General features: G+C 40.5%; 8 protein-coding genes and 1 non-coding gene across 9 annotated transcripts; 3 read left to right on the top strand and 6 right to left on the bottom strand.

Annotated features, from left to right (window-relative positions):
- Positions 1-1,716: 1,716 nt before the first annotated feature.
- On the bottom strand, positions 1,717-1,797 carry WALSEDRAFT_t94. The gene has a single exon. It is a non-coding gene; the product is annotated as a tRNA-Pro (tRNA).
- Positions 1,753-2,888, bottom strand: WALSEDRAFT_61495 (hypothetical protein). The gene is made up of 3 exons (XM_006960516.1): positions 2,731-2,888; positions 2,531-2,682; positions 1,753-2,483 (listed from the first exon to the last, which is right to left on the bottom strand). The coding sequence occupies exons 1-3, from the start codon at positions 2,859-2,861 to the stop codon at positions 1,915-1,917; spliced, it is 852 nt and encodes a 283-aa protein (XP_006960578.1). The 5' UTR covers positions 2,862-2,888; the 3' UTR covers positions 1,753-1,914.
- Positions 2,889-3,009: 121 nt separating this feature from the next.
- On the bottom strand, positions 3,010-4,030 carry WALSEDRAFT_41436 (2-phosphoglycolate phosphatase; the record flags this gene model as incomplete). Its single annotated transcript, XM_006960515.1, has 2 exons — positions 3,010-3,909; positions 3,953-4,030. 2 exons carry the CDS (start codon positions 4,028-4,030, stop codon positions 3,127-3,129), a joined length of 861 nt encoding a protein of 286 aa, XP_006960577.1. The 3' UTR covers positions 3,010-3,126.
- WALSEDRAFT_61494 (Ebp2-domain-containing protein) lies at positions 3,010-5,277 on the top strand. The gene is made up of 3 exons (XM_006960514.1): positions 3,010-3,907; positions 3,952-4,240; positions 4,287-5,277. The coding sequence occupies exons 2-3, from the start codon at positions 4,058-4,060 to the stop codon at positions 5,220-5,222; spliced, it is 1,119 nt and encodes a 372-aa protein (XP_006960576.1). The 5' UTR covers positions 3,010-3,907; positions 3,952-4,057; the 3' UTR covers positions 5,223-5,277.
- A 68-nt stretch (positions 5,278-5,345) lies between these two features.
- WALSEDRAFT_22471 (AAA ATPase) lies at positions 5,346-7,937 on the bottom strand (the record flags this gene model as incomplete). Its single annotated transcript, XM_006960513.1, has 4 exons — positions 5,346-7,366; positions 7,412-7,745; positions 7,792-7,816; positions 7,861-7,937. The coding sequence occupies 4 exons, from the start codon at positions 7,935-7,937 to the stop codon at positions 5,346-5,348; spliced, it is 2,457 nt and encodes an 818-aa protein (XP_006960575.1).
- A 120-nt stretch (positions 7,938-8,057) lies between these two features.
- On the top strand, positions 8,058-9,137 carry WALSEDRAFT_58772 (hypothetical protein; the record flags this gene model as incomplete). The annotated part of the gene is made up of 3 exons (XM_006960512.1): positions 8,058-8,280; positions 8,327-8,463; positions 8,513-9,137. The coding sequence occupies 3 exons, from the start codon at positions 8,058-8,060 to the stop codon at positions 9,083-9,085; spliced, it is 933 nt and encodes a 310-aa protein (XP_006960574.1). The 3' UTR covers positions 9,086-9,137.
- A 171-nt stretch (positions 9,138-9,308) lies between these two features.
- Act1p (Actin/actin-like protein) lies at positions 9,309-12,139 on the bottom strand (the record flags this gene model as incomplete). Its single annotated transcript, XM_006960511.1, has 5 exons — positions 10,646-12,139; positions 10,588-10,597; positions 10,496-10,535; positions 10,390-10,446; positions 9,309-10,341 (listed from the first exon to the last, which is right to left on the bottom strand). The coding sequence occupies exons 3-5, from the start codon at positions 10,531-10,533 to the stop codon at positions 9,309-9,311; spliced, it is 1,128 nt and encodes a 375-aa protein (XP_006960573.1). The 5' UTR covers positions 10,534-10,535; positions 10,588-10,597; positions 10,646-12,139.
- On the top strand, positions 10,517-12,173 carry WALSEDRAFT_70647 (SET domain-containing protein; the record flags this gene model as incomplete). Its single annotated transcript, XM_006960510.1, has 3 exons — positions 10,517-10,537; positions 10,649-11,096; positions 11,143-12,173. Exons 2-3 carry the CDS (start codon positions 10,982-10,984, stop codon positions 12,171-12,173), a joined length of 1,146 nt encoding a protein of 381 aa, XP_006960572.1. The 5' UTR covers positions 10,517-10,537; positions 10,649-10,981.
- Positions 12,153-13,611, bottom strand: WALSEDRAFT_49127 (hypothetical protein). The gene is made up of 3 exons (XM_006960509.1): positions 12,964-13,611; positions 12,311-12,912; positions 12,153-12,265 (listed from the first exon to the last, which is right to left on the bottom strand). Exons 1-3 carry the CDS (start codon positions 13,604-13,606, stop codon positions 12,206-12,208), a joined length of 1,305 nt encoding a protein of 434 aa, XP_006960571.1. The 5' UTR covers positions 13,607-13,611; the 3' UTR covers positions 12,153-12,205.
- Positions 13,612-13,994: the final 383 nt, after the last annotated feature.

The following is a 13,994-nucleotide window of genomic DNA, read 5'->3' as shown; positions in this document are numbered from 1 at the left end:
TCTCGATCCGAGATATACCGTTTCGATTTCTTGGCTTAATAGCGAGATGATCATCATGGGGAGTGCATACATTTAAACATTCTGATCTAAATCATATCCACTCAATGCCATCACTCCAGAAGTTAATTGGCAAGACAGCTCACCCGAACGAGTGTCTTTATATGCGTTTATCAGGTCAGCTGTTGTCCAATCCTATACCTTCATAAGACTTCTTGATTATCTCTGGAGCTCTATTATTAAAACGTACGCAATAACGTATATTCCTTCTACCGATCTCGAGGATGTTCCTATCTAAATCGTGATCTATACCTCGTATATCATCCTGACTGGAAGGTCGCTATACAAAAAATTGATTATTGAGATGTATACTTTTATATGACACCAAGTTGAGTGTTTCTAAAAGTCTGTTTTCAATTTTCAAGATCAAGTTTGAGACAACTTTGAATAACAATACTTGGGTATACGACGCTAACGCGCTTGAAATTAAAATTACAGCAAACATATACGTCTAACGAATGTATTAAGTAAATAATACACCGTGATTGTCAAGTTGAAACTTCCTGTGGTATTATTACGGTCCTGGAGGTCCACATTTTGTATCCACAGGATCAGCTACTACTTTGTTATTAAGAGAAAGTGAAAATCAATCAGTCAGCCTTTCAAACAGACGATTAGCATAGAACTCACTGAGGAACAATACCTCTCTTTGAGTATAAATAAAAGGCAAATTAGCAAGAATGCAACGCTCACAGTAAGTATAGAATGATCTTTTCGCTATGATAACCATTTTTCAACGACTTCATGTAGTCTTCGCAGATGAAAACAACTGCTGAGTCGAGTCTCATTCGCATATACTAAAACTGTATGTTCCATACTTGGAGGGGAGGGTGGTTAATTATTAGGAGGCTGAATTTAAAGTGGTCAAACAGCTGATTATTTTGGCTTTCACTGTAGCTTCTAGTCTATTTGAACGGATAATCCTACACTGCTATTTATTGTAAATGTTAGAATAACATAATACCAACACGATAATGACAATGAAAAATAAATTGTCGAATATGATTTGGCTCCATTTAACTATTCCACCTTTATCTCTAGCTAAGTTAAAATCTGGCTCATGTGTGATGGTAGTGTAGACAAAGCTGATAGACAAGTTGCAATGGAAAGTAAATAACGAAACAACAACAAAGACTAAATTTCATTTTCACAACAATTCCATTGTCGGCTGCTATGTGCGCATTTCAATCCAGTAGATTATTATAGACAATTATTCAAAGAATACACCTTAAAGTGTTTTGTATGAACCCCAATTGATGCTAAGTATAGTTCAACACCTTCAATATAAGAGTACAAGTTAATTAGAAGCACCAAATTCATCATTTCATCCGCTTTAACGGGTGTGTTGATATTATTAGAAATAGACATTTGCTGTACTTCCTATGATCTACACTACACTATACACTGTATCAAAAGTTATCAGATGTGAAACTCTAACTAAACATTCAACCGAGTGTAAATGTAAATGTAGATTCAATGAGATGTGTGACACACTCGGCGAATACCAAACATAGTCGCTGAATTGCATATCTCTATTTATTAATCGAGATGAGGGTCCTTCCACTTGCATCCTTTTTCCAGCGATTAATATAAAGCACACACATCTGTCTGACTGCCTTAAAACGACATAATGTCATATACTGAAAAGCATGTACACAGGGGCGAAGCTGGGAATTGAACCCAGATTATATTGAAAATGCTACCCGAACAATACGTACTCGACCATTGTACTACTTCGCCGCCTTTGTCGTACCTAGATCGTACCTGAACATGTCATAAAAATAACTCTAGGTAACACGTAATAATCGAATAAATAGAAGGTACATTAGTGAAATAAAACCCTATAAGTGACCAAAGCTAACGTGAGATAGAGTCGTAAGTTGGTGGTATGTCAGAACGTAAATTATCTGGGTCCTCATTCTGGACAGCGTATCTCCCGGCGTCGGCGTGAACATTGACAGCAGATGTCTGAGAAGGCTGTAATGGACGCTTGACATTATTAGCTCCATTTGCAGTTCCTATAGGCTGATTTGTGCTTCCGGAATGTGCTGATGGCGGTTGGGTAGATGATGCTGGTATAGATGCCATAGCACCTGCTGCACCTACACCTGCCATACCACCAGCTGATGATCCAGCCATACTACTTGTCGCGGGATGCTGAACGTATGGCGTTGGTGCGTTATCTATTTCAAAATTTTCACCATTCTCTGGTCTGAATCTCTGAGGGTCAAATATATCTCCGTCGTAATTATTGTTTAGTTTCTTTTTCTTAAGGGACCTCCTGATAAAGAACAATGCGAGAAGAAGGATGAGAATTGCGCCAACACCACCACCGACACTGCCACCGACTATCGCACCGATGTTCTTGCCCCCTCCTGAGCTGCCATCATTTGCTGGGATTGTTGTAGCGCTTGTAGTTGATGAACCTGTCTGGTGTCAGAATGTATAGTCATGTATAGGTCGCTATACTGACCATTTGAGAGTGTCACAGTAACGATAGAAGTTGTTGGTCTGTCGCTAGCTGAGCTTGACTCTGAGCTGCTTGATGTGCTCGAATCGCTAGGGGTATTTGAACTACTTGAGCTGCTTGGAGAAGAGGATGAATTGGAAGTAGAACTTGAGCTACTAGGACGGGTTTAGATGGTCAGCTAGTAAAAAAAACAAGACACTCACCTGCTGGTATTCGACGAGGAATTTGACGAAGTGCTCGTAGGTGAGGATGTATTAGACGAGCTACTAGAGGAGCTAGAGGAGCTGCTAGGTGAACTGCTAGAAGTGTCACTGTTTTCCTGACGCTTCCTCATTTACTAATGGTAGCAGTCAGAAACGTGACGTATTTCAGTGTTCTTGTAATCACATTTTTTTATTTTTTTTGAAATTCTTAAACGAGAGCGGATATGTTCTTTGAAGAGTAACAACAATGGTGAGTAAATAAAAGAGGGACCCGATGATTGAGAATTTACAACACACGTGTGAATCATAGCTTTGAATAAGAGCGTATGTTTAAAAATGATCACTTTACAAAACTGCGTTATCTTTCAAGAGGGTTCTATGTCTATCTCTAACATACTAATTCAAATCATCCAGGGAATTTAATATGTACTTTGGATAAATATTTTCCTTCTCTATATCTTCACGTTTTGAAACGCCTGATAAAACTAGGAGTGTGTCTAAACCACCCTCTTGTCCGAACTTTATGTCTGTATTCAGTCTATCACCAATCATGAGTGTTTCTTCATTATTCAAGTGGTTCTTGTCAAGAATACAATCGAGCATTTCTTTATTTGGTTTGCCTACAACGGTTGGTGTTCTACCTGAAGCTAATATCAATGGGGCTGACAAACTACCACTTCCTGGGAATATACCGGCTGACTGTGGGAATGTACTATCATCATTAGTCAGAACGAAATTAACGTTCTTGTTTTCCAAGTAACTGAACGCGTGCGATAATTTTGAGTAGTTTAACATCAAATCCATACCGCAAAGTACTGTATCTACTGAAGGATCAATTGAGTCTTTTATACCCTTGAAATCAATATCAGTCGTTAACTTGTTGTATTCTTCTGATGTACCACCGATGTGTTCAATCCCTTCGGTATCTAATTCGTGTTCCAAACCAGACATACCAATAACGAATGCTTTCTTAGACTTTAATTTGTACTTCAAATAGACGGTAGCTGCGTATGCGCTGCCGTAGATTTCATCAGTTGAGACATCCAAGCCAAACTTCTGAAATTTAGTACGGTATTGCTCTCTAGATTGACTAGCGTTGTTAGTGACAAAAATGAGTCTCTTATTGTGCTTTCTAAGGTGATCTATGAACTCTTTACTTCCTGGGATGAGTTCATTTCCCTATGACTCGATTAGAGTAGGAAATAAAGGAAAGTAAACTAACTCTCCATAAAACACCATCACAGTCGAACAATACTGTAGTGTACTTATTGATTAATTCTTCAAATCCGATGGTTGACATTACTATACACCTTGATCAACAGCGACGATGGTCAAAAGAAAGGAAATTAAAAATGTTTTAAAATTGGATGAAGATGAGGATAACAGTTCAGAGGAGGAGAACTATGATGGCGTTACAGAGGAATCGATGCAAAAAATCATCCAACTTTTAGGTGAGGACGGTTTAGATCAACAAGCTAAAGATCAGCTCGCTTACCTCGACCAATTAGAGGTTAGTATTCTTTACTATCTTGTACTAATATCTAATAGCTATTTAGACTGGAAAATCAGACGATTTGCTTGACGACGAGGCAGAATTATCTGGAGAAGACGACGAAGACGAGGAAGAAAATGACGAAGAGGAAGACGAGGAAGAGGAAGAGGAAGATAGTTTCATTAATGATGCCCCAGAGGACGAAGAAGAAGACGCTTCAGAGGAGGAAGAAGACGTCGCTCTCGAAGATGTCACTGGCGAAGTCGACGAAGACACCCGCGCTCAAATCAAAACTAAAGTCGTCGTGAACAACAAAGCAGCAATCAGTCGCATCCTATCAAACATAAAGCTCAGTGATAAACTTCCCTTTATTGAAACACTCGCAGTCACAGCAAATCAATCCATCACAGATTATGGTGCTGTAGACGTATACGATGATTTATCACGTGAATTAGCATTCTACAAGCAATCATTAGACGCAGTCAACAAAGCTAAACCAGAGATTCTCAAATCTGGTACTCCATTCACCAGACCGACAGATTTCTTCGCAGAAATGGTTAAAACTGATGTACAAATGGAGAAGATTCGTCAAAAGATGTTAGATGAAAAGAGCAACATTGAAGCCTCAGAACGCGCTCGTAAACAACGTGAATTGAAGAAGGTTGGTAAGAAGGTTCAAAACGAGAAGACGCTTGAGAGACAGAAGAGCAAAAAGGAAATGGTCGATAAAGTCAAATCACTCAAACGTAAAAAGGGTGGTGTTGAAGGCCTTGACGCTGGTGATGACGATTTCGATATACAGCTTGAAGATGCACTCGAGGGCGGTGAAGACAAAAAGAAGAGAAAAATGTCAAGAAACGCACGTGATGCCAAGTTTGGACATGGTGGTAAAAAGAAATACGCAAAATCTAACACAAAGGAATCAACTAATGCACCATTTAAAGGTGGTAAATCGAAGAATTCAAGACCAGGCAAATCCAAGCGGATGGCTGGTAAATAAACTCTCTAATCTATTTATTCTTTCCTTTTATATATAGATAATGCATAATATTATTTACTTATTGCTTTTGAATATCGAATAAAAAATACTTTCAAAATTTTACAAAGAAATGAGAAAAGCAACCTATGCGTAGAGATCATCAGCGTCATCCCCGCCAGATCCAAATTGACCTTGACCATCTTGCTCTTGAGAAGCACCTTGTTCACCTTGTCCAGGGAATCTAAATTGACTGCCAAATGATCTAGATTGTTGGAGATTTTGTGCAAACATTTCGTATCTTCTAATGTCTTGATCAGATACAGATCTTCTAGCGAATCTCATTGCTTCTTCAAAGTGTGCGATCGTAATTTCAGGTACCGGATCATTGTCAACATCTTCCTCCATTGCAGCATCAAGATCAGCACCTTCAGCTATTAATTTCTCCTTTTGTGCACGTTTTGCTTCTATATCAGCGTTAATTGACTCTCTAATTGCTAATTTAGCGGCTCTTTGACAAACTTCAGTCAAATCAGCACCAGAGAAACCATGAGTTTGGTTCGCAAGGAATTCAAGATCCACTGATGGTGCAACTGGTGATTTACGAAGTGTTGCTTTAAGAATTGATAATCTAGATGGAACATCCGGTAATGGAATGTAAATTAATTGATCTAATCTACCAGGACGTAACAATGCTGGATCAATTTGATCAGGTCTGTTAGTTGCACCAATAACGAATACGTTCTTCTTGGCTGACATACCATCCATTTCCGTCAAAATTTGGTTAAGAACTCTGTCAGAAGCACCACCTGCATCACCACCTGCACCTGCGCCTCTTGACTTAGCAATTGAATCTAATTCATCAAAGAACATAACACATGGTGCTGCTGCTCTAGCCTTATCGAATGCATCTCTAACATTGGCTTCAGATTCACCATACCACATTGTCAATAATTCTGGACCCTTAATTGAGATAAAGTTTGCTTGACATTCATTTGCTATAGCCTTAGCAAGCAATGTTTTACCAGTACCTGGTGGACCATAGAAGAGAACACCCTTAGATGGTGACATACCGTACTTGATGAATTTTTCTGGATGTTCAACTGGGTATTGAACAGTTTCTTGTAATTCTTGCTTAACCTTATCAAGACCACCAATGTCGTTCCAGGTGACAGTAGGAACTTCAACGACAGTTTCACGGAGTGCAGATGGGTTAGATACACCAAGAGCGTAACGGAAGTTCTCCATTGTAACACCCAGTGCGTCAAGGACTTCAGCATCGATAGTGTCTTCATCGAGATCGATCAAGTCCATCTTTTCTCTAATTTGTTGCATAGCAGCTTCAGAGCACAAGCTAGCCATATCCGCACCAACGTAACCATGAGTATCTGCTGCAATTTGTTCAAGGTTGACATCATCGCCGAGTTTCATGTTCTTAGTGTGAATACGTAAGATTTCAAGTCTACCAATTGGATCTGGGATACCGATATCAACTTCTCTGTCGAATCTACCGAAACGTCTCAAAGCAGGATCGATAGAGTTTGGTCTGTTGGTTGCTGCCATAACGACAATGTTTGAACGTGCTTTTAATCCATCCATGAGTGTCAACAATTGTGATACTACTCTTCTTTCAACTTCACCGTTGGTCTTTTCACGCTTTGGTGCAATAGCGTCAATTTCATCAATGAAAACGATAGCAGGTGAATTCTTTTCAGCTTCTTCGAAAGCTTTACGGAGGTTTGATTCAGATTCACCAGCCATTTTAGACATAATTTCTGGACCGTTTATCAAGAAGAAGAAAGCGCCGGTTTCATTAGCTACAGCTCTAGCCATGAGAGTTTTACCGGTACCAGGTGGACCGTACATCAAGATACCACGTGGAGGTTTGATACCAATGGATTTGAAAAGTTGTGGATGTCTTAAAGGCAATTCGACTAATTCACGAACTTGAGCGAGTTGCTTTCTGCAACCACCAAGATCATCATAACCAACTTCATTGAGATTAGACTCCTCATCTTCACGCTTGATTGGGTCACCCTCTGTGTGTATGACGGTATCTTGTGCGACAATACAGAATTCGGATGGATCGCACTCGACGACCTTGAACTCAACAGTACGCATACCACCTCTAACTAGGAAGGTGTCGTTCTTACGGACAGGACGGTATGCTACGTAGGGTTAGAAAGTGCAGAAAAAATGCCGAAGAGACACACCCTCTAAGAAATATGGCTTAAGGTAGACATCGAAGATGTTACCAGTGAGACCTTCAATGCTGTCGTCGAAAGGTAAAACGTGGATACGCTTTCCGTACTTAATTTCAGGGCAAGCGTGAATGTTAGCTACGTCACCGAGCTTTACGCGGAGGTTGTTACGTGCGACTTTGTTCATTTGTATTTTGCCCTCGTCGACATCGTCAGAGGAGAGACAGATGAGGACTGTGTCCTTGCGCTTTTTACCTCTGACGATGATAGTGTCACCACGGAATAAGCCGAGAGTTTCCATCGTTGCTGGGTTTATAGTAGCCACACTGTTGTCGTCTGCTGTTGCCTATAGAACGTCAGCCTGTAATATTAATAAATTGCTAAAAACGGACTTCATCGACAATCAAACGGTTTGGACTGTAATTCGTTAGAGGAAAGGAGAAGGACGTCTAGCTACATACCTAGATTTTGGTCTAAGGATCGCCGTAGAAGTATCTTCAGCTGATTCCTCCTTCTTTACTTGTGGATCGTTGCTCATGATGGTATAACGTAAACGCATGCGTCAGCAGAATATGAGAAAATAAAAAACTTTTTTATTTAAAATATATATAAATCTTTTATTATAGTATAATTATTTACTTCTTCCTTTAAAACAACGATGACATCCCAGAAGCGGGATATTTTAGAGCTCGATGACGACAATCTGAGCGAAATACTCTCACGTTCACCAACGCCAGATGGTCAATACGATGAGAGTATACCGACTGAACAAGTTACGCCCGCTGGTATGCCTGACTGGGGACCTGTCGTCAGCTGCTTGTGGGACGATTGCTTTATCGTCTTCGGTGATCAGCATTTACTTATAGAGCACATTACAAATGGTATATAGTCAATTTATACAGTCTAAACGCTTTGACACCTCCTCAGACCACATCGGTCAGCGACCAAATGGTAAATATACCTGCGAATGGCAGAGTTGTTCACGTAAAGGCAAAAATCAATCTTCTCGTTTCGCTTTGATAGCACACTTACGTTCACATACAGCCGATAAGCCATTCATTTGTGTAAGAGTGAAAAATAGTAGAAAACAGCGGCAACTAACGACAACGACAGCAGGAGAAAGCAGAGTGTGACAGGTCATTCACGCGTTCAGATGCTCTCGCGAAGCATATGAAAATGCAGCATCACGTAGAAACACTTCCATCAGGTAAGACAGTTCCATTACCACCAAGCGAGCGCAAGAAAAAGCAAAAGCTAGAAGACGGTGCCCCTGACGATTCTCAAGATGTAACCGAACCTGATCAATCTATCAAGGAAGATGAAAGCGCCTACATTGACCTCATAGATGAGAGTATCTTTCAGTCTATACCCGACGATCCTAACCAACCATTTTACCTCCCTCAATACACTTACGCATCAGCGCAGTATCATCTCATTGAAGAGAACAACGAGATACTCAAACAGCACCTTGATTATGAATCTCAGACACTTGAAAAATTGGACAAAGAAAATGACAAATTGTTGTCTGAGTTGATGTCCATAGAAGTGAACGAGAAAGCCTCAAATGATTTCTTTAAAGAGCTCACCATAAAGAACACGAAAAAGAGTCTGAAATCGAATAACAATCATTATCGATCAGGCGCCCACGTCGTTTATCATGAAATACAAACAGAAGAAATTGACTAGATAGACGTCTTGTATTTTATATTTTTATTCGCATGTATAACACAAAAATCTGCACATAAATTTTTTTTTTAAATTCGTTGATTTCTGCAACACAGGGTAATAAAAGAATATAAAAGTTATAAAAGAAGAAAGACATGGTAATAACGTAAATTTTTCAAATATTTTTTCATTCATTTAATTAGCTGACTTGGCAAAAGCCAACTAAACGATATCAAACCCCAGCTTAGAAACACTTGCGGTGAACGATTGAAGGACCAGATTCATCATATTCTTGCTTGGAGATCCACATTTGTTGGAAGGTTGAAAGTGATGCAAGAATAGAACCACCAATCCATACAGAGTACTTACGTTCTGGTGGGGCGACAATCTTGACCTTCATTGAGGATGGGGCCAAACCAGTCAATTCCTTTTGCATACGGTCTGGAATACCGTGGTACATAGTAGTACCACCTGACATGACAACGTTACCGTAGAGGTCCTTACGGATGTCAAGATCACACTTCATGATAGAGTTGTAGGTAGTCTCGTGGATACCTGCAGCTTCAAGACCGAGTAAGGATGGCTTGAAGAGACCTTCTGGTGCTCTGAAACGCTCGTTACCGATGGTGATAACTTGACCATCTGGCAATTCGTAGCTCTTCTCCAAAGCGGAAGATTGGTTAGCAGTTTGCAACTCTTGGTCGAAGTCGAGTGCAACGTAACATAAACGTTCCTTGATATCTCTGACGATTTCACGTTCAGCTGAGGTGGTGAATGGATATCCTCTTTCCATCAAAATTTTAATCAAATAATCAGTTAAATCTCTACCTGCTAAATCTAATCTAATAATTGCGTGTGGGAGTGCGTAACCTTCATAAATTGGGACTGTGTGTGAGACACCATCACCTGAATCTAAAACAATACCAGTTGTTCTACCAGATGCGTATAAAGACAAAACAGCTTGGATAGCGACGTAAAATGCTGGTGCGTTGAAAGTTTCAAACATAATTTGAGTCATTTTTTCTCTGTTAGCCTTTGGGTTGAGTGGAGCCTCAGTTAATAAGACAGGGTGCTCCTCAGGTGCGACACGCAACTCGTTGTAGAAAGTGTGATGCCAGATCTTTTCCATATCATCCCAGTTAGTGACGATACCGTGTTCAATTGGGTATTTGAGGGTGAGGATACCACGCTTTGATTGGGCTTCGTCACCGACGTAAGAGTCCTTTTGACCCATACCGACCATGACACCTTGGTGACGTGGACGACCGACGATTGAACTGTAAAGGGTAAGGGATAAAGATAAAAACTAAAGAGGCGAAACGCACGGGAAAACAGCTCTTGGTGCGTCGTCACCGGCGAAACCGGCCTTACACATACCAGAACTAGAGAGTGTATTAGTATGAGAGTGTATAGCGCTGTAAATCAACTAACCCGTTGTCAATAACGAGTGCTGCGACTTCTTCTTCCATGGCTGTGCAACTAACGTTAGAAAAGAGCTGAAAATACGAGCAAAAATAGTGCACCTTCTAGTGTCTATAAAGTTCGTTAGTAAATTTACGGATTCACTATTTAAATACTGACTTTGTAGTTTACTGGAAAGGAATCGACGGCTGCGATCCATGAGCTGGCTTGAGCTGAGAAATAAAAAATCACTAAATATGTCCAAATCGGGATGAGTAAATAAATATCTGGGGATATTCACTTAATATTTCTCTATTTATTTACTTTGTCGTTGTTTAATTAATTTAAAATTTTCAGTTGACGGCCTTTAAATGTCCTAACTTGAGTTCCTTCATAACAGCTTCTTTGAAGCTCAGCAGAAATGATGCTTCTACGATTAGTCTTTCCTAATTATTTTGAAGGAAACCTTTTTACTTTCACTGATAATTGCTGAGTCTTCTCTTTTGTAACCCTCGAATGAATTCTTCTCTTCTGAATTGGTGCAAAGAGCACAGCGTTGAACTCGATAGTAGACTGCTCTTGCTAACTGACAGGGTCTTGTCCAATGACTACATTCTAAAGAGCACCCCTAGTGAGCTCACTATACACACCTTGAGTCTGCTAAAGAGCCCAAATAGTCGCAAAAGTACCGAAGGATGCTTTACTCACGATCAGAAATTCTTCAATGCATCAACAATTATCTCAACTCAACCAGAGTCGCGTCGTTTTACTCTCTTTTGCCTTGGCTTTTGAAATACATCGAGGTGAAAGAAGCACGTGGCTGAGCTACATAGAGTCACTACCAAAAGAGGCACCTGATATAGCCTCACTCTGGCTACCAACTCCAGAAATGGATGGTATGGAGCTCGCGAAGGAATTGGACAGTCTATGTAACACAAAGGAAGGCATACGAGGACGACATTCGAGAGCTCAGCTAGAGGATATCTTTCATACTTCACTGGCTCCTCTAGCGGATGGCATTTCTTTCAATGACTACCTCTACGCCTACGCTATCACATCATCGAGACTTTTTACTATAGATAACTATCACGACGTCGGGCTGGTCCCAGTCGCAGACTTATTCAACCATACGGAGGAATCTACCGTAGAATTCGAATCAGATACCCTTGTTTGTGGTTGTTGTGGTAATCTTAGCCATTCTCAAACAAACGACAAACAGACGGTCGATATAGTCACCACAGAGACCATAGAACCCCACCAGGAGCTGTTTAACAGTTATGGAGATACACTCTCGAATGTTCAGCTAGCCATGGACTATGGTTTCACTTTGGATGCTAACGAATTTGACAGAGTTCGTTTCGATGGCGATGCAATAGCCTTCCAGTGGGAATTCAATGATAGTGACCAGGAGTTGTTCGTCAATGATTGTAATCTATATATCGACTCAGAAGCTCGCGTCAGTCTGGGTCTATTTGGAGTGACTGATATCGCGATAATAGACCACATAGTTATGGCCTACGAACAGTCAAGTAAGGTTGCTGAGAAACCATTGCGTGAATACATACAATGTCTTATAGACAAAATCGATGCAAGATTAAAAGAATACCCTATGCACGTTAATATCACAAATGCGATGCTTGTGCAAATGCGCCAAGACGAGATCGGATTGCTAGAAACATCCAAACGTAGATTCAAAGATTTATTGTAATATATATACATATTCATACATAACGGTGTATATTAGACATCTACGCGTATGCGCTGTAAATGTGGTATCAGCCTTTCGAATTCCTCTGACGTCTGAAATATGATTAGTTTATACTGTCGATAGGAATTATCACACACCTTTTGATACGCTTTCACGTGTCCTTCCGACAACTGGTGTAATATCTCCTTCATCTCAATCCTCTTTGACATGTCAAATATTGAGTGTTCACGCAGGACAGCTTGGCTAAACTCTACATTCTGCTTAGAGGAATTTTCGACGGCTTTCTCGAGCTCCTTCATTTGTTCCTCGAGCTTGCGCAACTTCTCCAGACGAGACCTCTCATCATCCTGTCCACGGAAGTGATCGACTCTGTCGCGGATGTATCCACCAATACCACCAGCGATCACCGGCTGAGCCGACATCAAACGTTGGTGCTGGACGGAGAGTTGCGAGAGATAGGTTGTCAACTGCTCGAAATCCAACTGCTTCTGATCGCGCAATTTGAGTACAGCTTTATGAGAATTTGCATACCCCCTTAGCGAATGTATGTGGTCTAAGACGGGCTCGTAAGCGGTTACAGTCAAATCGCGCAAGAGCGTAGAAAACTGAAGTTGGACATGCGCGAAACGGTTAAGTGGTTCTGTAATACCTGATTCTAAATAAGCCAACGATTGTGTGGCACCTGCTTGATCCTCATAATCGCCTGTAAGATCTACATCGATAGCCGTATTGTCCACACCTGACAAGTAGGTAAGAGGGTAGTTTTGAGGATGTATATTAATAAACTGACTCGATACTTTCGTACGTAATTTGACGACTATTTTCTCAATTGATGTGAGAGAGTCATCCAACCTGTCGAGGTTGTCCTTCAGGGCTAAGAATCGATCATCAACCTTCTTAACTTTTGTGAAAGCATTGACGAGACTGTCGGATATGTTGTCCAAGATTGAGTGCGGTGGCTCTAAGGCAGACTGTGTCTCGAAGTTATATTTGTGCATCACAGTGTTCCATTCTGTGGACGTAAAGAACTCAATCAAGAGTTTTGATTTCCTGAGAATCGGATGTCTGCTCAGACGCTGGAGAAACCGTTCGAGATCAGTTCTGCGTCGCTGAATAAACTCATTACTGAATCTGTCGCCAGTCAGATACTCAAGTCGATGCTGGTCTGGAAGTGGGGGTATTACGGATGCTTGGAAAGCGTTTGAGAGTTGTGTGTGTAGAAATTTAAAGTCTTTGAACCTTCTTTGGATTTCCTGGTTGCTGGATTTGTACAAGCTTGAGTTTGAGTTGAATTGTATGGTGTAGCTAACAAACTGGTTTGATGTACCTTCAAGCTCGATAGAATAGCGTGGTATTTTGCACTCCAAGTTGCTCTGCCCGTCCAGCTGTATGCTCGCTCGTGTAGGCGATGGCTGTGAGGTGATTGTCGTCATGGTATGGGAAAAAGGGTGTAGAAAGGTAAGAGTAAAGATGTGAAATGAGTGATATAAGAACGATTAGGTATCTTCCTCTTTTATTTATTAATGTGTAATTCTTCTACTGGCTAATCGACTGACATCACAATTTATGCGCTATTAAGCGTTTAATTTGCATGCAAAAAGGGTAGATGTATTATTTAAAAGGTCATAAAAACAAGCTATACATACGTAATATACATCTATCTCAAGTCATTTGAAAGTAAAATTTTACCCATAATGGCGATCTTTTTGATAAGAAAATGAGTTAATCTGTACATCAAATAATAGCACCTTCAAACAGCAATCAACACTTCTCCCCGTTTATTCGCTTGACGTAAAAGTAAATCGGTAAAGCCTAGTAAGA

This window comes from Wallemia mellicola (genome assembly GCF_000263375.1).
Source record: "Wallemia mellicola CBS 633.66 unplaced genomic scaffold WALSEscaffold_29, whole genome shotgun sequence".
NCBI lineage: Eukaryota > Fungi > Basidiomycota > Wallemiomycetes > Wallemiales > Wallemiaceae > Wallemia > Wallemia mellicola.
Note: the sequence above shows the minus strand (reverse complement) of the source record. Positions and strands in the feature narration are given on the sequence as shown.

Coding starts and splice junctions, on each gene's coding strand:
- WALSEDRAFT_61494 (XM_006960514.1), top strand. CDS start 4,058: ATGGTCAAAAGAAAGGAAATTAAAAATGTTTTAAAATTGGATGAAGAT. Junction 4,241..4,286: donor CTTACCTCGACCAATTAGAG/GTTAGTATTCTT, acceptor ATAGCTATTTAG/ACTGGAAAATCAGACGATTT.
- WALSEDRAFT_49127 (XM_006960509.1), bottom strand. CDS start 13,606: ATGACGACAATCACCTCACAGCCATCGCCTACACGAGCGAGCATACAG. Junction 12,913..12,963: donor ATTACGTACGAAAGTATCGA/GTCAGTTTATTA, acceptor CCTACTTGTCAG/GTGTGGACAATACGGCTATC. Junction 12,266..12,310: donor ACGTGAAAGCGTATCAAAAG/GTGTGTGATAAT, acceptor ATCATATTTCAG/ACGTCAGAGGAATTCGAAAG.
- WALSEDRAFT_61495 (XM_006960516.1), bottom strand. CDS start 2,861: ATGAGGAAGCGTCAGGAAAACAGTGACACTTCTAGCAGTTCACCTAGC. Junction 2,683..2,730: donor TCCTCGTCGAATACCAGCAG/GTGAGTGTCTTG, acceptor AACCCGTCCTAG/TAGCTCAAGTTCTACTTCCA. Junction 2,484..2,530: donor TACTGTGACACTCTCAAATG/GTCAGTATAGCG, acceptor GACACCAGACAG/GTTCATCAACTACAAGCGCT.